General features: G+C 32.4%; 1 protein-coding gene and 3 pseudogenes across 1 annotated transcript; 3 read left to right on the top strand and 1 right to left on the bottom strand.

Annotated features, from left to right (window-relative positions):
* The window catches only part of LOC128174544 (multiple epidermal growth factor-like domains protein 10), a 293,920-nt pseudogene that overhangs the window by 193,664 nt on the left and 72,650 nt on the right, over window positions 1-27,606 (top strand).
* LOC128172599 (uncharacterized) lies at window positions 2,013-2,995 on the bottom strand (annotated as a pseudogene).
* Window positions 9,295-12,780, top strand: LOC128172608 (uncharacterized). Its single transcript, XM_052838390.1, has 4 exons — window positions 9,295-9,334; window positions 11,003-11,085; window positions 12,231-12,299; window positions 12,604-12,780. The coding sequence occupies exons 1-4, from the start codon at window positions 9,295-9,297 to the stop codon at window positions 12,778-12,780; spliced, it is 369 nt and encodes a 122-aa protein (XP_052694350.1).
* Window positions 19,683-22,268, top strand: LOC128172601 (uncharacterized; annotated as a pseudogene).

Consider the following 27,606-nt stretch of genomic DNA (forward strand, 5'->3'; position numbering starts at 1 on the left):
AGTTAAATCACTTAACTGCTCTTGACATGACAATTAAGCGTTGCATTAACATAGTGAAGCGGGCAACTTATTGATGTATTTTTTTAGCTAGAGTTATTCCCCTTTGATTAATTGATTTTTGATTATTTAATTAATGTTACCAATAATTACCAATTAGTGTGATGATTATTTGTTATACAATAATAAATATTTAATGTATATAAGTTGTTCTGCATAAGTAGTTTTGGGTTAGGCCGGATAAGTCTGTTTATTTTTTATTTCCCGTTTTTAGATACTTCGAATTATTTTAGGCCAGCATATATATAGGGACAGTGTCTATTGCGTTACGACGAACGACTGTTTAGGGTTAAACTTGTACAGGAACGGCTAAATTGAGTATGTGGACATCCCTGCTCTATCTAATAGTCGCGTGTTCTAACCTACGATACAGAGTGTGCGGTCATCCCTGCTTTGTATCGCATTAATACAAGTGTGCGGTCATCCCTGCTCGTATTGGTGGTGGTTGCCGCGGAGCACTAGTGTGTGGTCATCCCTGCTGGTGTTCTGGCCTTTCTAGCGGAAGTGTGCGGCACTCCCTGCTTGCGTTAGGTTGCGTTGTTGGCGCAAGTGTCGGTCATCCCTGCTTGCGTTAACGTTGGTACCTGTTCAGTTGAGTAGGTGTGCGGTCATCCCTGCCTGCGTAACGTTGAGTCCCTATATATGTGCAGGAGCGGTGATTAAAGTCTGCACTTGTAAATATTGGAAGCAATCAGGGCTATCCGATTCTATCTTGGGTACGGGCCCGCGGGGATCACAGGCAGTGACCCCCTTGCACGTTACAATAGTTACGTGTTAAATGGGTCTTGATTGTACATGTACATGTGGAAGCTTTGCAGAAACGCATGGCTAGTTTTAACTTTTATACCTGTAACATCTAATTATAACGGCATAATGAAAAATCAGTTTTTGTTATTGATGTCAAAGATATGAATACCTCCGAATTATATTATTTAGAGTTTTTAATTTCATCGCTAACATTAGTTTTACTGTCGGATATCTTAGTGGTTAATCTTTTTTTTTTGGTGAAAGCGGTATTTCCCTCTACACGTTATGAATGTGAAATCTAGAACGGTTTTCAAATAGATTTCAACATATTAACGTCAAAGACATTCAGGGCCTGAAAACAATCGGATATGTGCAAAAGCATCACATAAGAATATGATAGGAGCTTTTATTTTACTTTCATGTTAAATACTGAAATCTGATTGGTTAAGACACAGTTGACAATCCGTTCTATTACCCTCAGCGTTGGCAACACACTTAGCAATGAGTAACACAACGAATTGTTAAATGCGCGTAAATTATGCGCGCACGGTTCGGCGTAGAATTCACGTCATTTCTATATAAAAGCAGTAAAAAAAATTTTAATATTAAGACATTCAGAATAATAAAATAGATAGTGCCTGTTTGGGAGGATAACAGTTCAAATTGACACCCCTCAAAAACCATTGTTAACCTCTGCCTCGCGTCGGTTGACAATGGTTTCCTCGGAGTCTCAATTTCAACTGTTACCCTCCCAAACAGGCACTATTTATATTTGTATATCTTAACTTCATGATTGTTGTATCGTCCTAATATTTGATATAATGATATACTATGTATGTAATGTATTCTCTGATAGGAGGAAAACATATTGAATTATTAGTTGAATAAATGAATAATATTGATATCGCCTCATTGTCATCCTCTTCTTCTTCTTCTTCACAAATGTGTATTCGTCAATCAAAATGATTAATTGTTTAGAATTCTGTCAAAATCAAAATTATGCATTTAAATGCTTGCATTTGTTGTGGTACCTCTTAGTCGTATGAATAAGTCGGAAACCAGAAGACAGGTTAAAAATTAGGCAACCATTCGTCTTTCAGCCACACATGCAAAACCTTTTTAACAAAAAAAAAAAACGACATTAAACTATTTGCATGTGTCTTGATTTATTAAAAAAAAAACATTTGACATAGAATAGAGTTATAACTTTAGAAAATTCTCCATCCGCTGAACGTAGACCGGCCTCCGTGGAAGCTGACAATACTTCCTCTCGACGCAAGGTTCGATTCTGCTGGAGTGCGGATCAGGACAGCATCGCCTGCATTTAATCTTTTTACTACGGTAACTGAAGAGTAACTGACGTCAGAATGATTACCACTGTCCGCAAACGCGTTTCCGATGCTCTGTGAATTAACAGCTATTTCGGTAAAAATATGGTTATTTTCGTGAGCAATAACGTTCCAGTTAAAAGCGTAAACACCATCCACGGGAGCTATGAACGCTCCTAGGTTCGATTGTACGCGTTACCTTCGTTTGTGACAGCTACGTCAAAAATGATCACGTGATGTCTGCTTGGATTAATTTCACTTGCCCTCATCTATGCATAAAATGCAACAGCGTCACCTGCAAAAAAATTATATTGAAAGTTCACGATAACGAGAAACTAATATCGAACAATTTTAGGCTTAGAAGCCTTTGATATCAAGATTACAATAACGATATCAGTACATAAAATGAAAATGCATGTTGTTAGAGTAGAAGAAAAATATCTTGTAGGCGAAAAATGTCTTTAATTCTAAATAGATTTTAAAATACATGCATTAGATAAAACTCACTGATTGGATACCAAGTAGACCTTGTGTTTCTATTTGTCAAACCTTCGTCATGTCGTTCTAAGTTTGGTTTACTCTTGCTATTCAATATCGGTCTATTTTCATCAGCTCTTTGCAAATACTCAATATCTAGAGTTTGTTTCTGAACAATGCGCTTGAGTTCAGCGAAAGTGCGGCCTCTTTTTTCCAATTTTCTCTCTAGCAATCGAATTGTCTCTTCATATTTACCGGCCTTTTTCTTCAAATACAAACAGTCTTTCGAGAATAAACTGGACCGGGGTTCCATGACTTGACAATTCAGAGCCATTGCATCCTCTGCAAAAAAGTGTTGCACATATTAAAGCCAAGATGATTAACATTGTTAGTTAAAACTTTCTCTACCAACCTTGAAAGTGATATAGTCCGAAAGCAAAGGCTTTATTTTATAATAAGCCTTATCTTATCCAACTGCAATGGTACAGTTCTATTGAGCTAGGTTATAACCTAGACAGACATGAACTCATTCTATATATTGCGTTTCGGTGCATTGCGAAATCTGCAATATCCTTAAACATTACTGTGGAATCATTAGAATTCGTGGTGGCTCAATTTTCGTGGTTATCGTGGGTAGCCCTCGCCCACGAATTTACATCTTCAACGAAAACTAATTATAAAAGGTTTGGTTTACCTACTGAAATTGAAAACGGACTCATCCATGAAATTAGACCCCCACGAACAAGCAAAAAACCAACAATCCACGAAAATTGGCCCCCACGAAATAAAATGATTCCACAGTATATCTATTGCAGCTTGGTGCAACATGAACTGATATGATAAAACATAGAAATGTTCTGATGAAGAACTAACAGCTACATCGACTGATTCAACAGTTCATTAGACTTCATTGTTAAAAATAATGTCATCGTTTTAATCAGTGCTGCTGATTTTTTGAAATTAAATTCAGATCTCGTGATGTTTAATAGCTGTCCCAGTAAGATAAATTCTTATCGTGTCCTAAACCAGAATCGCCGACTTGGTGTGAAAAAAGTTAATAAACAGAACGTACCGAAGCAGGATAGATAATTAGTCAGGATGGTGGTTCCATGTTTTGATTCAATATTTTAATGGTGTTTTCATTTATTTATAAAGAGTATATTAGACATATGGTAACTATTTCATGACTTTTATACATGTAGTCAAGGAATCCTGAAATTAAATATGTCAAATGAGTTGGCTTTTAAATTTCAAATAGCAAGACCAGGTACATTTATTTTATACTGCATCATCCACAAAATCAAAAGAAGAAATATTCTACTTTTAAAAACCTTTGTAATTTATTTTGGTCTACACAGGAGAGTTGGACTGTTGGATTTACCAATCTAGTAACCAATGTTTCTTAGCCGCAGCCTATCTGTAACAATTTGTTCTATTTAGATACATTGATTATCATTTTTTACCAGTACTTGTTTAGATAGTTTATGATTGTAACATTGCTGCATTAAATTATATAGTTGTTTTTACACATTGCATGTATTTGAAATAAATACAGGTTTCTTAAATAAACTAATATCGGTGATATGCATAGACATGCATTCATATGTTTAAACTTGACGCTAATGTCGCTATTCCTTGGGGATCGCTGTGGCCAAAAAATTGTACAAATTCTAAGTCGATATTCAAATACGTTTTAAACTTCCTCTCTGTTTTGACAATTTACATTTCGTAAAGATATATGTAACAAACAAGACGGTAAGATAAAAGTTCTTTTTCTACGAAATCAAGAAGAAGAGACTGATGTATTACAAAAGGGGACATAGACTAGTGGATTATTTTACAAATAACTTTTAAAAAACTACTAAGAATTGATTATGCATTAAAGATGCAAAGATATTCAACATATTGATATCTACATACAACATATGTCCTGTACATTTGCAACGCACTACTGTATAATAAGGGATTTTTAGGGGCCGAAGTACCCCCACTTTGACGCAATGTTTCTGGAGAAGGGTACACCTTTTGTTAAGCATTGTGAAAGAGAACATGTTTGTATTGATGGTTCTAATCGGTTCCGCTGATCGACACACTAATGTCTGACCCCATTAAGGATCTACAGAACAGGCTTTTGCTGTATTTAATCTCTCCTTTCTAAAACTCAACAACAATTTTATATAGATGTAAAAACAAAACGGTTATTAGTCATATCGTATGATATGTATTGCTTTCAATTTGTTTTGGGTTCTTCTTTTAATTTTAGTTATAATGAGGAACATTGTTTCTTGGTATTTTTATTCAATGAAAATCTCGTATATTAAACCATATTGAAATATTTAATATGCTTTTTCATAAATTGATGAAACTGTCAGTACAAAACGAATCTAAACTTTTCATTTTCAAGATTAAAGACACAATGGTTATTAAGACTTAATGGAGGTCAATTACCTAGTTTTTTTCTTACACAGATGCTGCGTAAAATGTAAGAATGTCGGTGTTGTTCTACATTTAAAATTACCTGAACAAAATGCAATTGTTGCATGTTTCTTAAATGACTGTAAGGTTGTTCACATTATATTGATGACAATTATACAACATTCATTTCGTACTCCATTTACATGTTTTTTGTCTTAAGACTGTTGTAGACTAACAATGCAAAAAATTTCACTGATGATGATAATTACAATAACTCGTATATATTCTATAAACCTTTGATTGCAGTGTTATTTTTTACATAAAAAAGATTGATAGCCTAATTAATAAGTAATTTACCTTAAAATATGATTTTAATCAGAAAAGAAATCTCACACAATTTAACCCCATTCCTGTTTTACGGTGAAAAAAAACTGCTTGAAATTAAACTTTGAAAGAAAAAAAACTTATTAGTGGTGTGGCTAAACAAAAACGAGGTTATGAGCATTTTTTTTAAATTTTCCAGTCAGTTTTAAAAGCTTTATCTATTTTTATTGAATGTGAGAAAATGAATAATACATGTAGGAACAACAGAACATTTGTTGTTGTCTAATGTTATGTATGTTTATCATCTCCTGAAAGCATATATGTGTTTTCTTTAATAAGATGATAAGACCTTTTCAGGTCACAAAATATGTCTTTATGCACATAGTGTAATAAAGACTGAAAATCTCAATCTCTCTCTCTCTCTCTCTCTCTCTCTCTCTCTCTCTCTCTCTCTCTCTTATGCTTTTAATGTCGGCAAAGCGTCAGAGAGCGACCAAATTTTGTAGGCAGCTATAGACAAAACATGTCTGTCTAGAAGAAAGGAGTTTAACAGTTGGTGCCTTGAATTTTGCATAAAGCGTTATATGTTCAATCCTTATTTCTTCAACGCTCATTAAAGTAGTTCATAGAAATTCATGCGCATTTTCTGAGTCCAAAATGTATACTGTTGTTTTTAAAACATATTATTAATAAAAAAAAACTAAAAAAGATAGACAATTCTCTCGAAATTAAAAAAGTGAAACAAAATGCCAACACTTTTGACGAAACGTGACTTTTTGTGTAACTACATGTATTTAATATAGCGGAAGCTTTAACTTTGGCGCTGTTTGGTTTTTTGTTTGTTTTTAAAGTTGTGCTATTTATAGTCACATTGGCGATTTGCCTGCCTACAACCAGGACTCTGCCTTCAGCAGAGTCCAGCTAAAAAACGAAATAAGTAGACATGGAACAATTAGAATGTATGTTTATCGCCAGTTGGTCCGTTTGTTTTATTCAAATCGTTTCGGGACTATCTGTGCATTAAAAAAAATTCGCAAGAAGTAAGCAAACAGAGAACAGGCAAGCGATTTACTCCTACCCATGTCACTTTTTACATAGACTAAAGTAAAATGTTCTCATGTAGTCAATGCACAATGATTTTAAAGACAAAGGAAAGGGCAAACGGCGATCCCTGTGATACCTATTTCATCCATCTTTGATACACAAAGTTGTGCATGAAGTAAAAATCAAATTAATTAATTTCAAGATTGCATTGACTGTAGTTCATATGTAGGATGCCTCAACTAATTCAAGAAACGTCGCTGGCAGGTGAAAAGAAAATCGGATTGGCAGGAGAGAAAATGCAAATTCAAATTGTTTAAACTTGGTAAATGAATACAAGGGTTGTTATGAAATTTCGCGGACAAAATGATTTATGGTAAAATTACTGTGTACTTTATAGGATGGAGTATGTTTTATTAAATGACTTAGAATCCATATTTTTTTTTCTGCATTTAAGCTAATAGGGGGCGGTTATTCGATTAATTGGGAGAGGAATGTCTAACGACAATAAGCACTGGGTTATGCTTAAAGCTTTAAAAAGGAAACAACATCTCATTATATGCTTTAGATCATAAGATTGCTTTATTTTGTTTTTGTTTTTTGTTATTTTTTTTTTTTACTTTTTTTGTTGTTGTTTTTTTTATTTTGGTTATTGTGTTATATTTTCTTAATATTGCTCTTTTTTTTTTTGGTTTTGTTTATTGTTTTGGTTTTATTTTTTTGTATCTTTAATTAAGAAGAAAGAAGTTTATTTGTTTTGTTTTTTTTAAAGAGTTTTAGAACCAATAAGATAACTTTTAACAGAAAAAATGGTTTACTTGGCATTATTCTCAATGCGACGTTATCAATTTTGTATTTGTTTTTAAATAGTGTAACTATCATTGATAATTTATCTTACAATTAAAACAAGACATCTCTCACTCTCTCTCTCTCTCTCTGTTTCTCTCTCTCCGTCTCTCTCTGTCCCTCTGTCTCTCTCTCTCTCCTCAAAAGTAGGACGTGATGATTTCAGATGACCTAGCATTGCCTGTTCGTGCTGGAAAGGTCTCAGCACAAATTCTATTTACATACAATTCCTCAGATTATGTAATCATTTGTTCGTAGTCATTATGTAAGAGTACGCTTAAGTCAAGTTGCACGGCTGTTAAGGATTTATATAATACACTTGACGGGAAAAGAATTGTCATTGGAACATTTTCAAGGCAAGGTAAACTGTAAACTTTAAAATTTACCAGAAAACTTTGTGTTTATTTCTTTCTTGTCTAAGAAAAAATCAATAATGATTTTGATAGAAAACAGCTTACGCAATACATTAATTTGACCATTCGTTTTTAATGAAGCACCCCCTACCCCCCCCCCCCCCCCGAAAAAGGAAAAAAAAATAGAAATACTTCAAGGAGAACAGGACGTTGCAGTGTAAAAGTAGTTGTTAATGGATTTGTTTGCTTTTTTTAACAAAGTTACTTTATGATGTCCAGTACATTATATTTTTTTTCATGCATATGACTACTTTCTTACCTTGCACGGGAGATATTTTTTATAGTTTTTATACCCCTTTTATCCATTTTGGATTATTTTTAACAATCTAAATTTTCTGCAATACATGTAATTACTTTAATTCATGGAATTTATTTGCAAATTATATTCATTAATTTTTGAATGAGAAAACAAATTTCAAAATTGTTAACTACATTTTTACATAGCAATATCATAATTATATCAGTATATTGCTGAAATCAGCACGTCAAATTTGAAGTTTTTGATTCTGAATTTGAACAATGTTTGAAGGCACATAAAAAATTGTCAATGATTTTTTTTAATTTCACATATCAACCTTAGCATGTGCTTTATAACTTACAAAATTGTCATGATAACATTCTTGGCATTTAAGAGAAATACTACAATAGGAATCACTCCAACCCTTATTCTGGAATTATGACCTTTTGTTACAAATTCCATTTTGAACAATAAAAAAGTTATGCATTATTTAGATTAATCAATTAACATGAACAGATTATTGTAATATATATCTTATTATATTAAGCTCTTATGATTTCGTTCATTTACATTTTTAAAATCAAAAATGTTAAATTTCCTTTAGCTTATGTTGTGAAAATGACTACTGTAGGGCTGTTAAGTACGGGAAAATATCTGTATGACGTCATAATGAATATATGACATCATAACACATCAAAGCATCATTGCAATGATAGTTACATGAGCAGTGTTATGTTCCGCTTTAAATATTTGAAAAATATTTAATGAAACAATTCTAATGAATTCAGCTATTTTTCTGTTTTAATATTTTAAACATTAAGTTTTCTTTAATGATTGTTTTGTAAAATATCAATGTTTAATGCCTGAGGAAGTGTAACGTGACAACTGTTATTAGTAAACGAACGTTGCTTGTAAACGCTAAAAAAACAACGATGCTTATATTCGCTTGTCTTTTACGGTATGAAAATGTATTTTTTCAAATTCAATTCGTGATGGTCACAGTTGGTCACTTTAAATGAAAAGTTTGTTCATATATGAACAGTCATTATGATTAATATAATCTGATAAATGCGTTATTATTACTGCTTTATGTTCTACTCAAAATGTACCTCTTGATGGAGAACATATTTATCGTTGAAATTAAAATGCTTTCCAGTAAATCATTATTTTGATATGTCTTAACTATGACCAGATTGGAAATAAACTCCAAAATTCAACACCATATTATTCAGCATCATATCGTATTTCATGGAAAAACAAATTTCTAGAATGGTCGCACATTCCATTTAATGAAAAGCAAGTGCGTTAAAATGTTTTTTTAAAGTCGTACAACATTCACGTTAAAATGTATGAACTTTTCTTTTTGACTTATTGATATTCACTCTTTTTTCAGTTAAACAGTTGGATCATGCAACTGACTTTTATATTTGGATTAATCGAAATAACAGGTAATCGAAGAGTTTCAATTGAAAATAAAACGTGTATTGTGTAGATCTGTTTTGTTTCCTATCTTTTGATATAGTTTAACATCGGGTTCTCTTGAGGGTCATTAATCCTCAGCCTTAAAGTTTTGTTGTTGTTGTTGTTTGTTTTTTTGTTTTTGTTTTTGTTTTTTTGTTGTTTTTTTTTTTGTTTTTTTGTTTTTTTTGTTTTGTTTTTTTTTTTGGGGGGGGGGGGGGAGGGGTTATACACGGATTATGTGTAGTTACTTTCTCCTTAAGGAGGAGAAACTAGAAAATTCCGTTTGTAACTACACAAATTCCGTGTAACCATAAAATTTTGAAATCAGCAAAACGTTTTTACCAATATCAGAACAATCAGAAAATATGAAACAAAAACTTTTCAACCAACCATCAATCATAAACAGCAGAAGACAAGCGCCGAATTTGAGAGCGAATAATTCTCTCCAAAGCAAGGTTCTCGTCCTGCAATACTACTTCCATCAAAAAGTGCGGCGACCCCCGATGTGGAACATGTGAATGTTATACAGGAGGGAGAAGGAATACTATTTTAAAATGTCCAAATTCTAAAAACTAGTGCCCCAGTGAATTGCAAATAATCTAATTTTATTTACTGCGCAATTTGTCCAACCTGTGGGGAAAATTATATTAGCCAGACTAACCAGCACAACGCCCGAGTGAGAGTGCACAAACAACAAAAAAGAACGAAATAGTGAGAACCATTCCAGGTTCGGAACATTGACTATGTGTGAGAAGAGATTATTTTAAAATATATCCATTTTACAAAATGTGGACTTCAAATGCAATCGCCCGAACTACTAAAGTTTTTACCGTGATTTATATTTAATCTAAAGTTATTAACCGGAAACTTAATTATATATATATATATAATATATATATATATATATATATATATATATATATATATATATATATATATATATATATATATATATATATATATATATATATATATGATTAAGTTATATATATATATATATATATATATATATATATATATATATATATATATATATATATATATATATATATATATATATATCACATTTGTGATCAAGTTGTGATAAAATTAGAAAAAATAACAGTGTTATCAGTGTATCTGTGTCTCAAAACAATTTACATTTGTAAAGTTGGTCTCCATGAAGCCACTAAGTTAAGGTTTTCGTTGAAAAGCCAACTGTTTTGTTAACACAATAAGCTTAATCAGTTTTTATATATAAGTGGCAGATTTCTGGAACGAATTAAAGTTTTCCGAATAATTTAGAGTTATCGAATATGTCTGCGGAATAAGTTAATAAAATGTTCTTAATATTGCTATCTAATGAAAATAGATAACAAAAATCCAAAATATATTTATGTATATAATGATATAATTTCAATTAACTATATAACATTGTATGAGAGTAGTACATAAAAACTTTAAACTACATATGACTTGCGTTTTTATGTAAATGTGCATTCATACGAAACTCACATATTCTTTAATTTTCGTGCATTTATTAAATATATAAATTGTCATAAATTTGACACCCATATCATCTGTACTGAGCGCTAACTCTGTTAATGGTTTTCGTTGACTGTATATTTAGTCTTGGTTAAAACGAAATATGCAAAAAACAATTAATCTATTTTTAGTGGCAGGTCAGTTATGTATGAACTGCAGAGACTTAAACAGCCCCCACGAATGCTACTTGGTGACCAGATGTGGTAATCACCAGGTAAGATTTTAAAAGAAAGGTAGATGGTTGTATAATTTTTCAACATTGATTTTTTTTTTAAAGAAAGATCTATGTTAACTGATAATGAATGATTTATTAATTTTATTAATTAAAATTTAAAAGCAAGACATATTGCACTTTTTATAGTTTTAATTAATGATAATTTCTGGCTTAGGGTCATATTTCAAAATTGTAAGCTGGATGTAATGGACGATTTATGAACCACACAGCATTCTTTAGTGATGTGGGCATGATAAAAATATTGCATATTTTTTCAAATATAACGAGAAAACGTTTACTATTATTTGGCAATTACCTTTTTAAAATTCGTTTTAGTCAATTGACCTTTCCAGCTAATTAAACACCGTTCTACAAACCATTTACAGGGCTAAGAAAGGGGAATATTTTTTCTGCAAATTTGTTACAGTCATAATAAGCTGAGATTCTAAAACAGGCACTGCGCAACATTCAGTTCTCATCTGAGAGCCTACGTCAATTTAAGTTCTATAAATACCGTTAATATATAACAAGAGACCTAGGGACCACATGGCTTACCTAAACAACTTTAGTTTTTACTGATAAAACAAAGCTCAAAACCATCATTAGAGTATTACCTGCAAAAATATCTAGACAACCTAGAATACCGATATTTATAAGGGGATTTAAATTTATCTCCAAACATTCCTAAATTAACCTCAACAACAATAGCTTTACCTAATTAGAAATACTATAGACCACCGTTAGAGTATTAACTGCAAATTATGTACACAAATCAGAATTTTTTATAAGGTTTTTAAATTTATCTCCACACAAAATTCCTGTATTAAACTTTAATGGTTTAGGTTTAGTTTAAAAGAATAAGATTTTCAATTGTTTTTTCCTTTTAATTCCAATTTAGCATATAGTCTTATAAACATTCCATCCCCCTGATGGCCCACACCTAACAATTAAAAAAAGTTTATGACGCCAACGATAACGGGAAGGACAGACCCATTTTTATCAAACAAACTCACTAGAGCCTATGGCTCATATTCAAATAGCATTTGTGTTATAGAACAAACCAAGTGTGCTTTATGCCACTTTTACTTCAAAAAATATTGTAGATACATGTATGCATGTCTTATACGATATTATTCTCATTACAGCAATGCTACATTGAAAAGTATGTTAGACACAACGCCATTTATTATGACTTGGGATGTAAAAGTAATGTTGTGAGTTATCAAGTGTTTTTTTTTTTATATAACAAATGTTTCGTAGGAACTTCAGACTGATTTATTGTATACAATTGAAAGTGATTAACATGTGCTTATATTGAAATTGTTGTTACTGACGTTTTTGATGAATTAAAAAGTAAAACTTGAACATGTATCAAATCGTGTTTTAAACCATATGTCACAGTGTCTCAGGTCAGTGGGAACTAAAATTATATCTTAGCATTTATGAACGAGAACCAAAAATTCAAAATTGTCAATTATTTGATCGTTATACTACGTAAAAGGATTTATTTTTCTCTAGGTCTGTAGCAGCATAGGTGGGCCTCAAACATCAATAGTTGGAAGAAGGAAGGTTATGTTAAAGGAAGGTGCTCCCGATTCGTTTGAAGTTGATTTTGATGAGGATGACGACGGTAAATTTCCTGTTTGTGAATCTTGCTGTAACACTACTGCTTGCAACAATGGAGGCTCTTGTTGAGTTGCAGGTTTTTAATGTTATATTCAATTCATTTGCATTATATTAAGATACACATTCAATGTACATTATAATCAAACGTATAATATGTTTTGAACGCATAGTAAAATCGATAAAAGTATAAAATACACCCGAATCACACCTATCATATTAGAAAGTATACACTTGCGACAGTTAGGTTGACAAATACAGTGATTACTTGGTCAAATATGCGCTGGAACCGAACATAGCTTTACATTAATTGATAAAAATACATTTTAGGTTATGATTATCACAGCGGACGCATGTGTTTCAACTGCAAAGATTTATCAAATCCCAACGACTGTGACCAAGTTACTTGGTGCGATCAAGATAGTGTAAGTTTAAATGCTAAAAAAAAATAATCAATCTCGATCGATCGACCGACCATATTTTAAATTAAAAAGCAGATCTTAAGCATATAAAACTATATATATTCTTTAAGCATTGTTAGTTTTTGTTACACGAGCGAAATCACGTCTGGTACTGGAACAGCTAACAGTCACACAATATACCATTCTGAATTTACTGGAGAATCAAGGGTAACTATATCTATACGGCTCTGTGTGACATGCACAAATTCTATTGAAGAATGTAAGGCATTTGGATGAGTCATTTAGACATAAAACCCATTGCTATCCGCATTTATTCGTCGTGGAACGCCGTGGGTAACGTTGATTGTTATAAGCTTTTCCATTTCTGTTCTCTAGAATTTAATTGATACTTAACAAATGAACTACATGTTCTTGTAAGAACATGCATATAGTTATGGTGATGGTATGGGCTTAACGAATTTTTTTTCCTGATACATGTATAGCGTTTGTTTAAATTTTTGATGAATATAATGAGTCTTGTTTTTTATAACTCGTTTAAAAACATTCTTATTAGAAATGTTCGATTGGGTGACTCACTGATTAATGTTTGTAACTGAGAATATTGAACGGAAATAAAACTTATTTTTGGGAGTTGATTTTAATCAACTCTCCTATGCAGTTACACAGGCAAACCGAAATTGAAACAGTGTTTGGACCTAAGCACAAATCAACACCGCTGACAACATCTAGATCTAATCAATAAATTCGATGTAATGAGTTCTTAAGCACTGTTTTTCAAGGAAATTAATATATAGATATCTTGTAAACAGTCAGATTTTAATTGGTACCAACAATATAGATATTTTTTGAAGTCGTACATTTTATATATACCTACGCCAGAGTTCAATATAGTCTCGTTCAACCAGACGCTTGGCTGTCTCCGTAAATTTCCGACAAGCAGAGAGTCTCTCTTGCTTGTCGGAGATTAACGAATACAGCTGAGAGTCTGGTTGAATAGAGTTCAATTTTGCTTGGATCCATACAATTTCTCATAACTATTTAAATTACTGATACGCAGTTTGATGGGCCATTCAGAAGTTGGAGTTCTATTCGCTTCTCGCTATTCACTATTCGAAAAGCGAATAGAATTCTGTGGTCGGTTCTCTATTCAAATTACCGTAAACATGCTAATAAACGTAATTAAAAAATCCAGAAAAACTTCATTTTTAATTGAAAGGAACAGTTATTACTTCCTGACCTGACCTGAACATTGGCACGATCAGCTAGCCTGGCAAGAGGGTAAGCAAATCATGATATTCTGTTGCATTTTTCAAGGGGCTGGCTAACACCCTGTATCCCATATTTGGGACTTCATATTTGGTGGGGATGGGGCCCCGGAGAAGCCCAGTCGACCCTCAAAAGAAAATGGGTTAACACGGCCATTAACAGGCTTAACTAGCCTGGCGAATAACAGGAAATTTCGTATAATACAATTATAATGGGATATCTTTCAAGGGCCTGGCTAACACCATGTATCCCATATTTGGGCCTTCATATTTGGTGGGGATGGGGCCCCGGAGAAGCCCAGTCGACCCTCAAAAGGAAATGGGTTTACACGGCCATTAACAGGCTTAGCTAGCCTGGCGAATAACACGAAATTTCGTATAACACAATTATAATGGGATATCTTTCAAGGGGCTGGCTAACACCCTGTATCCCATATTATGTTTATCATAATAGACCACGGAGAGTGTAGAAGCAGATTACTCTAACAAAGCTTCTACAAAGGAAAATGAAGACAGCAAAGTTTGTGTAAATGTTATAGAATGTCCCAATCAAATGTGAGAGCGACCTTAACAAAACTTTTAAAGGTAAATTTCAAGAAAATGTACAGCTTGTTTATGCTATTCATATGCAGAGAGAAATGCATCAGAGAATTTAATATTCCACTGTCGGCCATAAACTTTGCATTAGTGTCGAAGGCAATTAGAAAGTTGAACGCCCAACATCGGACAGAAATTTATGGAAGTTTCAATTCAAATTTTAAAAAAACGCAAATGAATGAAACTAAATATTCCTACAGAAGGAGCTAAAACTGAAGACCCTTTTCAACCTGATGCAGAGGTAGAGTTCATTGATGGTAATCATACACAGCATGTTATGCTTCAGTTACAGGAGCTCTGCCCGGAGATAGAAGAACACAAAACAATGTAAAAATGACCTTAAAATATGTCATATTTGTTCAAAGCAAAACAAGCATAAAATGGTAAACATAAACAAGATATCACAGTAGATTAAGATAAAAATTTGTGAAGAAATTAGAGAAATTACAACAATTTCTTGGGATATATGGCATTTTTTTATCAAAAAGGTTTTCCTCAACAAGAAGCTGTCACCAGGAGCTATGCCATTTCTTAATTGGCCTATTAAGAAATAACAAAACTTCCAACAGCTTCATTTGAGAACTTGTCAGTTTGAAGAATTACCAATTATGAGAAATGCTCTGCTGGAGAAATATGAAGGTACATTTTCAACATTTAGTCAACCTTCCAGGAAAACATGTATCAGCTTTTTAATGCTGTGCTATGATATTGTTTTTATACACACCTGGTAATGCACAAATCTAACCCAACCACCCTCCACCCACCCAAATAAATTCAACATTGATAAGTTGGATCTAATATGTAGATAATTCTCTCTCTCTCTCTCTCTCTCTCTCTCTCTCTCTCTCTCTCTCTCTCTCTCTGTGTGTGCATTATTTTGAAATTGATTTCATCCCTCAGTGTCCCAATGATCGTAAAGAAGAAACAAACAGTAAAAAAAGACTCCATCATAACACAACTATCAACAATTAGGCAGACTTACTGGGACCAAGTGGAAACAATCATCAAAAAGCACCCTGGAACGAGTATTTTCGTATTTAGAGAGTAAAGTCGCCGGGGGATTTCTCAGGCAAGTTTTCTCATTCAGAGGGTGATTGATGAAGGCATGTACATACTGTATAAGGCACTGTCTAGTACACTTTATGTCATTTGGTCATAATTAATAAAATGTAAGTGGGTCTATGGAAGTTGTAATATACACCATTTTTTACTTGTAATGATTAATTGATTAATGGCATTAACAGAGTTATAGATCTATTGTACAAGCAAAAATCATGAATTTGGTCCTTTTACTACATTTCAAGTTTTGTAAAAAGATATAAGAGAACAATTATTTTTAAAAGGTACCTACATACAAAATAACATACTGCAAAACTCCTCCATGAGATAGGACTTTGAAATTTCACAAATTTGGTAAGACACCCTCGGTTACCACAACCTAGTACTGTGTTTTTCTGTGTAATGTCAGATGCGACCTATCTTCCATATTTTCTACCTCAACAATGTGAAGATTTCCACTAAGTAATTCCATAATCATATTTTCATGTTATATGATAATTTTTTATTTAGATATAAAGTGTCCACTTGAAAATATAGAAAATGACTTAAGTTTATTCATAAACATTTAAATGCATTTTGCATGCCATTTTAAGGAAAACTATAAATATTTAAGCCCCGAATAGACCCTTGTAATATACTCTAATTGTTTTGGAACTAACAGGTTTAAATGATAATAAAAAATGAATAATATATCAAGGAAAATAATATAAAATATTGAGGAACGTCTCGTGTGTCCTTAAAGCCTATTTATCTAGAATAAATTGTCAATAAAGAGGTTTAAAAGCGCATTTCACTGTATGACTAGCAGAGCTTCTTCTTATAATGTAATGATTGAAGGGTATTAAGTCAGTTAAGTCATTCACTGGCACTACACCAGGATTCAAATTTTATTTGAATAAATGTAAGAGTTTATGAATCAGTAATACCACTTACATATGTATAATGCTATATATTTTACAGGTTACTGCCAACACACCAGAAAAGGAACTTATCACAGTCGCGGTTGTTGATGCACCAACCACAGAGTGTATAGGGGTTTTTGGAGATAGACGAACTCCCATACTGCAAAACGCCACTGGGGAAAATGATGAAAACTTTAGCAGCACTAAAATAAATGCAAATTCTTTTGCGCCGAATAAGAGTTTTTGAGTATTACCTGCAGAACAGTGAAATCTTGGACATGTGAAATAATAGCGCAAGCACATATTGTATTCATTAACTATGTTGAAGGTTTCTTACATAATCTCTAATCAACACATTTTTAGTACCGGTTACCAATGGTATGACATACAGAATGGTTAAAAAAAGTGGTTTATTTTCAATGTGATATACCAGTTGTCAGGAGTTTACACTGAGAACTTAACGTCTGACATTCTTGACAAGCAATCATTATTGTTAAGACGTTTCTATTTCAATTTAATAAAAGACATGTAATCTTTGAAATTTACTCTTTGATTAATTATTGCCAAACATTTGGTAAAGCGTACAAACTTTAAATTTGATACACAAGAACAAAAGTTGACAAGAGTTGTAAACCTGAAACTTAACTCTTATGTTCTAAACAAGCAGTATTTTAGATGGTTTTGTGAAGGCTTACGAAGAGATAACTTAATGCGTTGCTTAATTCTTGCCAACCAGTTGTTAGGACTTCCTAACATTTCACTGTAACATATTTCAATATTCTTAGCAAACAGTTGTTAAGATTTTCAAACTTTAAAACTGATATTGGCATTTGTAACAATCAGTTATCATAATATGCGTCAAAAACCATCTTTGATAATCCAAACTTGAACTTGTTAGGTCATGTTATAAACCATTTTCTTAACAATATACTTATATATTAAATGCTGAGGAGAGATCAAAATTAGCAAGTTTTCTGTACTTCCTATGGTGTGGAATAAAAAAAAACTTGTGTTTTAACACATTTTAACTTATGTATAATGAAATGATAATTGTATTTAACAATTTTGAGATTTTGTTCAGTTGGAATGGTAAAATTCAATTAAAAAAAAAAACCCTGTAAATATAGGTCCTTAGGATGTTTACTTCCAAAAATTAAAGTGTATACGAAAATTTCCTTGTACCAGTAAAAATATTATATAACCATGAGGAACTTAGTTCTAAAAAAGAAAATTGAAGGTTATTTATTACTCCTCAGCTGGCAGGGTGTAAGTGGTTTATTAGCAATGAGACGATAGACTTTCCAGTTTTTGTTAAACAACATTATGTTTGGAAATTATGCTATTAATATCTGAATTATTAACGAACTTTAAAAAAAAGGTATTTACTCTATGTCATTTTGAAGAGAACTTAAGATAGTTTTTGTCCTTGAAAAGTCCAGGGGCCCGTTTCACAACGATTTCCTAAGATGTTTCCTAAGATAGAACTTAAGATATGCCTAAGTTTTAACTTACGAAGTTCTTAAGATTTGTCATTGCTTTTTCAGAAAACTTTCTTAGTGTAACGCAGTTGACTAAATCTTATCTTAAGATACATTGTAAGCTAATTTTTAAATCATTTCGTTAATTCCTATTTTACTAGTATATCGATCATGTAAATTCTTTTCAATATGTCACGGATGTAAACTTTCTAAACGTAAACACGTATTCCCTTATTCACCTAGAAACAAATTAGAAAAAAAATTTAAACGTGAAAATAGTGTGTAAATAGTGTAGTGCCTATGTGCATGTACTGAAATTATGTATAATATTTTACCTTCACATGCATACACGAGTACATAAAAATAACGTAATATACCCATATATTTTGTGAAAATGGTATTTTTTTTAACTTCAGAGATCGCAGTGTACGATATATTCCAAAATGGAATACAAAATTCACATGCAGTGACAAGTAAGATTTAGAATAGAAAGGTGTGGAACTTTTAAACTAAGTTTTAATTAATGTAACGCGTGTTTTCTTGTAATGGTTGAAATAAGAATGGGGTTTTTTTTTACAGAAGGAAACATCGCAAATAAATGCATCTTGGCCGATGGAGCAAGCGAGGATAAAAGGCAACAATTGCTTAATGAAACAGCAATTGCATGATTTAACATCGACATACCCAAATCACTTGCCGGTCACTCCTACTCCTCCCAACAAAAATTGAAAAAAAGAACCCCTCACCCCACCCCCCCCCCCCCCGGCAAGGAAAACATATCAAATTTCTTTCGTAAAAGAAAAGCTTATTTGGTGGAGGGATAGGACAAATCATCCAGTCAATCTGTAATTAAGTACAGCTATTTGTAAGAACCAGGCAGAAACATAGATGACTGATTCATGATAGTTAATTTGTTTGTAAAAATTGGTACAAACACATTAAAAAACATCTATATGAATATTTTTTCTTAAATATAATTTGATTCTGTGCACTGGTTTAAAAAAAAAATGAACTCAACAAACACCATAGTTGCTGATTCAGTCTACAGTCTCTATTGTATAGTGGTTACACATTTAAGGTTTGTTTCTAAAAATCCTACATTTTCCAGGTATATGGAAAACAAAACTGTGTTTAATTGATTATGCAGAATTTATATCAACTGAAAATTCCATGGTTTATTCAAACTATGATAAATATTACGATTAGAAATTATGCAATTTCATCAAAATCTAGTTATCTCCCTTTGTCGCTCTTCAGTGTTGGAGTTGAAAAGGGTACAGTGATGCTCTTCCGTGTGTAGAAGGTCATGGAAGGTGAGGATTATGCAGGAAAGAAAATGTAGTTTTATTTGAAATTAAGTAATATATTGAACAATGTAGTTACTATATTTCATATTAGGAAATATTAGAATCCATGGAAAGTAGTCTTGTATGCAGTTTTTCTTCATTTTTACCTGATAAAAGCAAGTGTACCACATCACCTTATTTCCCAAATGAAAACAGTTTAGTGTACGTGAAAAACTGTAGGAGAAACATTAAAAACCACCTCAAATCATGTAACATTGGAGATATAGCTTCTGAGGGACATTTGATATGTTACCGTGCTGGTGTTTTTTCGCTATTTGGGGACTATACCATCTGTCCATTTCATCGATACTCCCTTGGGATACGATGGAAGAAGAAGTCATCCTGCTCACACCCGAGTCACAGTACAACGGCAAAGGCAGAGGTTGGGAGGAGCATAACTTTGTCTATGTCTCGGCACCTTCATACAGTATATGGATATATTGTCCCTATTGGCTCAGGTATATATATGTATTGTATTTGTGTAGTGGAAGTTGCATATATCGTGTCAATGAATAGATTTTGCATACATGTTAAAAATGTAGACACATATCAATTTATATAATATTGAGAACAGGATAGATTTCAGAATTAACATAGGCACTAGGCAGGGATCGACATAAATAACAATCTCTGTTATTTATGTCTCTGACATAGGCACCATCTTAATCAATGTATAAAATTTTTATTCTATAACATTTTATACATGTAGTAGGTTATATGGAGATAAAAAAAATGTTATATTGATTTAAATAGGGAGCACCTATGATTATGTGCGAAATGCCACAATTAATATATCCAGAGACATAAATAACATTTATTTTGTTATTTATGTCTCTGAGATATCACTCTTGTATCTTTATTGAATGCCTTTTAAAAAATTCTATTAAATTAACTCACAATAAAGGAACATAATTTAGCTTCTATGTCTTTTATGCATAATTTAAAATACATTTTTAGGCTTGTGCAGTAGATGTAAAAAACTGTAACCCAGGAAGTGAAATGGTGCGAGGTAAGAAATAATTTTCATGTTTTATTTTAAAACAAATAAAACAATGAATTAAATGCTATTAAATAACTTATACATGTATGATATACATGATTGATTATGGGAATAGATGAGCACACACACACACACACACATAAAAAACTTATTTCTGTATGCTATTTTAAAGTACATAATACCTAGTATATAAAACTCTAAAAATAATTTGGCTGCATTTAAACAAAATGTATTTAAATTTGCTTAGAATAAAGGCAATGTATTTATCTGTTTGATCATGTCTATAATCAATATGATTATGATATTGACTTTATCAGAATCGCACGTCATACACAAATTAAACTAAAACAATCGGGATCGGCATTTATAAAATAAAAAATTTATATCGCTGCATGGCCAAGTTAGAGTTCAAATGCATTTGTGTCTCGTTTTAGTGATTATTTTGGAGTAACAAACTATTTTGTCAAGCTAAATTTTAATATATGACATAATTTCAGTGCTGCTCAAATTTGCAAAAATACCTCGGATGACACCCCTGAAGCAACCTTACAGGTAATGTTATCAATTTTTCTCTCACTAGTCTTCAAACAGTTTTATTTTATGCACTAATTTCATGTGCTTATAAAATATGAGGCTAATTGTAATAAAATCCTGAAGATAGTTGTGTGTACAACTTGTCAGAAACTTTCTAAAGTTTGTTTTAATGATGCTTAAAAGTACAGTAAATCGATCAACTCTCAAATTTGGACAAAGTCAAATGATTTTGTTTTCAAATGATTTTGTTTTGTTTATACATTTCCATGTCACATGCACATTGTACACATGTTTCTTCTTTAACCTGTTATAAACCTTCTTTTTTTTAAAATTTGAATATTTTAGAATTTATCTCTTTGAAAAGAGATGAATATTGCTTGGTTAATTTGAAAAAAATATTATAAATTTTTGGAGAATTGATTGGGATGAAAAATTATTTACAGAAATATTGTAATGAGCAAAGAATTGGACCAAACAGTTTTTAAAAAATTGCATTTTAAAATAAAACCTGTATGAGTTTGATCTTTTACTTATAAACATATATACATTTTAGGCAGTCCAGGAACCTCCAAACAAGGACAGAGAATTATGCTGAACAGTGCCATTCAGAGACAGAGAATTCCGCTGAACAGTGCCATTCAGAGACTTTGTCACAGGTATTTGCTTTGATACTTGATTCCCTAAAAATTGTATCCTCCTAGCCGGCACCCAATAGGGATCAGTCTGTCTGTCCGTCCATCCATCTGTCTTTCTGGTATCACTTATCTGGGGCATATTTTCTCTTCCCTTGGCCCAATCTGGCAAATACTTCACAGACAAAGTGCCTTCTGGTAAAGGTTGACTTGTGTAGTGACCTTGAATCAAGTTTTTATATCAACCTTAAGGGACTAGCAGACCTTTATTTGTCAAAATCCTTGTCTTGACTTTGCTCTCTCTCTCTCTCTCTCTCTCTCTCTCTCTCTCTCTCTCTCTCTCTCTCTGACCCAATGAATCTCAGACTAGACCAGAAGACTGCCAGTAGGTATATGCGGTGAGCATGAATCAAGTTTATTCATTGCCCATAGAGTACTTGTTTAATTAAGGGATGTGCAATGATCTTGACCCAAATTTAGTAGAGGTTAAGGTCAAAGCAGAATCCCCTGTAACACTTTTGTAAAAACAGGGCATCTCAATGATGTCTAGTGGTGTTTCATATGTAAAGTTGTCTTAGATACTGTCCTGTAAAAATTGAAGACTGGACATATATATATGTATATATATATATATATATATATATATAAAGAGGATTTGTAAATTTTGTGATTTTTTAATATGATTTATCCAGTGAGTTGAAATGGTGTTAATACTCACTAGACTTGTCAAGCAAATAAACTATATCAATTTATGCTAAATCACACAATCATCATAATAGAAGCTTTATTTTTTTCATATGGCTTAAATACACCTCTTGCAACAACTTGCATATAGAATTTTGTTGTTAAAGATGTGCATGTGATGTGATGATATTTCGGAACTTGTGCTTCTTTATGAAATTAAATTATGTGCAATATTTATACATTACCACTTACCAGACATTCATTTTGTGTACAATAAATGTCAATTAATGTGGGAGAGTGGGGTATGTGAGCGTGGCCACTTTTTAGCTAGCTTTTATGATCACTTTTAGTCCAGCGTCCATCTGTCTGTTTGTATGTACGTTAACTTTTTACATTTTTGACTTCTTCTCCAGAACCGCTATTAAAATTTGTTAAAATGGAGGGCCACTTCATTCAAGGGGAGATAATTAAAAATCATTGAAAATTTGTTGGTATTTTTTAAAAATCTTCTCAAAAACCATTTGGCCAAAAAGGTGAAACTTGTGTGGAAGCATCCTCAGGTAGTGTAGATTCAAATTTGTTCAAATCATGATTTCCAGGGGTAGGGTGGGGCCACAATGGGGATGTTGAATTTTTACATAGGAATGTAGAAGGAAAATTCTTCTTCTCAGAAACTGATCAGCCAGAAAAGCTATTAATCGTTTGAAAGCATCCTCAGATAGGGTAGATTCAAGTTGGTTCAAATCGTAATCCCTGTGGGTAGGGTGGGGCCACAAAAGGGGGGGGGGATGTCAAATTTTTACTTAGGAATATATAGAGAACTAGAGCAAAGCTCGTTGCAAAGCAACGAGTGGGTCTTCCGTTAATGTCGAGAGAAAAGCTTAAAGTACCTGTAAGAAGCAGAGTTCTTAAGCCAATAACAAGAGAAACTAAAACAATAAGAAAGAAATCGAATAATTCCTGATTTTAAGTACGACTTAACAAAAACCTTTCCGATTTCCAGAATGTCTTAACGAAATAAACCCGAATGTGTTCATGTACGACTTGACACGATTATTTTTGGTTCGAATTAATTTTACATTATCTTAACGCTATTTCTTAAACCAAAAACACGGAATCAAAATTTCCGGAAGAATCAAATTTTAAACCCCAATTTCTATATAGCACATAGTCCGATTTTGAAACGAATTTCAGCGTTTGATTAAGCTTAAAAAGTTCTTTGTTTTTGCTAAATGAAAAATATCAAATTATCGCCTAGAAAAAAGTTATCATAAAAAGACTTACTAGCCCTTTTAGCCCCTAATTTGAGAGGCCAGCCCTTTTTTCTTTATAACAAATTAAAGGCCTCGCAAATGTAAACATATTTTGTTCACATGTATTCACGAATTGTTAAACGTTTTCGAGATATCTGAAAGTCTGTGTTTTAGGGGCCGACCCTTTAACTCCTTATCAGGGCCACCAACAAAAAATTTTAGTTGTCATATTGTTAAGAACATTATTCTTAACATTTTGTGTTCTACATTGCTTTTCAAAATATTTCTCCTTATTCAGATATTAATGATCAAAGTTTTGAACTTCTGGCCCCTTGAAACCCCTAAATACATAATACATGACTTAGCTAGGGTACTGTATAGATAAACAGTTGTACAATAAACATTTTTGCTTCTATGATTGATAACAAATTATTGTTCAGTAAAAGGTTATTGTAAGAAGACTTTAGAGCCCTTTTGGCCCCTAATTTGAGGGGTCAGCCCCTTTTCTTTGATATTACATTAAAGGTCTTGCAAAAATAAACATCTTTTGCATTACATTATTTAACAAAATATGTATAGATCAAAAGATATTTCAGAAAATGTTCAAAAAGTTTGTGGAAAAATTTGGTGCTTATTTCAGGTTCAGGCGAGCTTCAAAGCCTTGCACAATTTACATAAATGAAGGCAATGGGGTAGATCTACATACATTAATCTACAATCCCTAAAAATTTCAAGCTTCTATCTTGATTAGTTTCGGAGGAGATGCGTGGACAAAATGACCCTTAAAAATTTACAAAATCGTCAATTTCTGAAACCGGAATTGACGTCATAAGTTCAAATTTTAATAACCTCGAATATTTACGATACCGAACAAGTTCTGTAAATTTCCTGGAAAACGGTTAAATTGTTTTTGAGATATAGGCCACAAAAGAAGTCAGAGGAAGAATAATAATAATGAACTAGAGCAAAGCTCGTTGCAAAGCAACGAGTGGGTCTTCCGGTAATGTCGAAAGTAAAGCTAGAAGTTCCTGTAAAAAGCAGGGTTCTTAAACTAACATAAGAAACTAAGACGAAAAAAATCGAATTATTCTTGGTACGAATTAACAATATCCGAATGATTCCAAGTACGAATTAACAAAGCTTATCGATTTCAAAAACGACTTAGCAAATAAAAATCCGAATCTGTAAAAGTACAATTCAACAATTATCGAATAATTTTAGGTACGAGTTAATTTAAGTCTGAACATAAAACTATTTTCTTAACCAAGTATGTGGAATCAAAATGTCCGGAAAAATCAATTTTTAAACCCCTATATAACTGTATTGCATCGTCCGATTAAAGCGGATTTCAGTTTTGAATTATGAATAATAAGCTCTTTTTTTCTGTTATTATGATTAATAACAAATTATCGCAAAAAATACGTTATTATGAAAAGTCTTCGTAGCCCCTTTGGCCCCTTTATTTGAGGGGTCACTCCTTTTTTCTTGATATCAAATGAAAGGTCTTGTAAATATAAACATATTTTGTTCTACATGTATTCACGAATTGCTGACCGTTCTAGAAATATCCGAACAATTGTGTTTTAGGGGCCGACCCTTAAACTCCTTACCAGGGCCACCAACATCAATGTTTTAGATACCATGTCGTTAAGAACATTATTTTAAGCATTTTTTGTTCTATAATGCTTATCAAAATATTTCTCCTTTTCTAGATATTAATGATCAAAGTTTTGGACATATGGCCCCTTGAAACCCCTAATTACGTATCATATGACATATGTATGGTACCGTATAGATAAACAGATGTACAATGAACATTTTTGGTTCTATAATTGAGAACAAATTATTTTTCAGTTAAGAGTTATTATAAAAAGAATTTACAGCCCTCTTGGCCCCTTATTTGAGGGGCCAGCCCCTTTTTCTTGATATCAAATAAAAGGTCTTGTAAATATTAACGCATTTTGTTCAACAAGTGTTCAGAAATTGTTGACCGTTCTAAAGATATCTGAACAAATGTGTTTTAGGGGCCGACCGTTAAAATCCTTGCTGGGACCACCAACAAAAATTTTTTAGGGAGCATATTGTTAAAAATATTATTTTAAGCATTTTTTGTTCTATAATGCTTATCAAAATATTTCTCCTTTTCTAGATATTTAAGATCAAAATTTCGGACTTTTGGCCCCTTAAAGCCCCCAATGACGTAACATATGAGTTAGACATGGTACTGTTTAGATAAACAGATGTACAATGAACATTTTTGGTTCTATAATTGATAACAAATTATTTTTCAGTAAAGAGTTATTGCAAAAATACTTTAGAGCCCTTTTGGTCCCTAATTTGAGGGGCCAGCCCCTTTTTTTCTTAAATCAAACGAAAGATCTAATAAATCTTATCAACTTTTGCATTATATGTCTTAACAAAATATTTACACATTAAAAGCTAGGGCCGAAAATGTGCGATAATTTCGTGAAAAGAATTGGTGCCAATTTTCGAGCTCGGGCGAGCTTCGCCGCCTTGCGCATTTTTCAAAATATAAAATAAATAGGATCATCTACAAACATTCATCTACTATCCCTGAAAGTTTCATATTTCTATCGCAATTACTTTTTGAGAAGTTACGTGGACAAAATGGTCCTTAAAAATTTACTAAATCCTTTAAATCTCAAACCGGAAGTGACGTCATCAGCCAGAAATTTTATAATATCAAGTACGTTTGATGCTCAATACGTCCTGTAAATTTCATGCAAATCGGTCGAGTAGTTCACGAGAAATAGCGTTCGAAAAAAGTCAGAAAAAAAATAAAAAATAAAATAATAATAAGGAAAAGAAACAATAGAATAACAAGAGGGTCTTCCGTCGGAAACGGAAGACCCTAAAAAGAATCCGAAGAAAAACAAAAGGGTCTTCCGTTGGAAACGGAAGACCCTAAAAATCTTTAAAAATCATCTTTTATTTTAACACAATTTTTCTAGAAAAGCTCTTACTTAAGTCAGTTCAGATAGTGTAGATTAAAATTTGTCAAAATCATGATTTTCATATAATATGATAAAGGTGGTCTCATAATGGTGATACATCGTCTCGGTGAGCTTTGTAATCTGTGATTACCTATGTTTTAAAATTGTTTTGACTCTGACTCCTGAACAATTCTTGGGCCTCACATAATCCATAAATAAACAGTTGTTTAAGTCTGATCATCTTTTCGAGAACTGCAATGCTCAATACTAGTATATAATAATGATTGTAAATTTTGTTAAAAATAATGTAGTAGTGAGTGGGAATGAAACCTTAGCATAATGTTTCAATAATTTTCAAACATCCCTTGCATATTTATTTTTTTAACCGGGTTTTCCAACGGAAAAATCTGGTTATTAAAATGGTGAAAAATGGCGGGCGGGCGGCTGCCAAAAGGATACCTCATTGTACGGATAACTCTTCCTACAGTTTTCGAGATAGGAAGTTGTTCTTTTGCAGATCAATTGTACATATATCAGAGGTGTGCATATTGCTAGGATTTTGATTTCTGATAATTTATGAAAAAAAATACCAGCTTTTGAACTTAGTCATTTTTGGGCAAAATATTGCATATAAGGTACCCTCATTGTACAGATAACTCCTCCTACAGTTCTCAAGATAGGTAATTGTTCTTTTGCAGATCAATTGAACATATATTAGAGGTGTGCATATTGCTAGGATTTTGATTTCCGATAATTCATGAAAAAAATACCA

Source organism: Crassostrea angulata, chromosome 2 (genome assembly GCF_025612915.1).
Source record: "Crassostrea angulata isolate pt1a10 chromosome 2, ASM2561291v2, whole genome shotgun sequence".
Taxonomy (NCBI): domain Eukaryota; kingdom Metazoa; phylum Mollusca; class Bivalvia; order Ostreida; family Ostreidae; genus Magallana; species Magallana angulata.

Bases quoted from the DNA above. Each gene is read 5' to 3' on its own strand.
- LOC128172608 (XM_052838390.1), top strand. From the start codon at position 9,295: ATGCAACTGACTTTTATATTTGGATTAATCGAAATAACAG. The intron at 9,335-11,002 runs GTAATCGAAGAG...ATCTATTTTTAG, and splicing joins TGGATTAATCGAAATAACAG to TGGCAGGTCAGTTATGTATG. The intron at 12,300-12,603 runs GTGAGTTATCAA...ATTTTTCTCTAG, and splicing joins TGGGATGTAAAAGTAATGTT to GTCTGTAGCAGCATAGGTGG.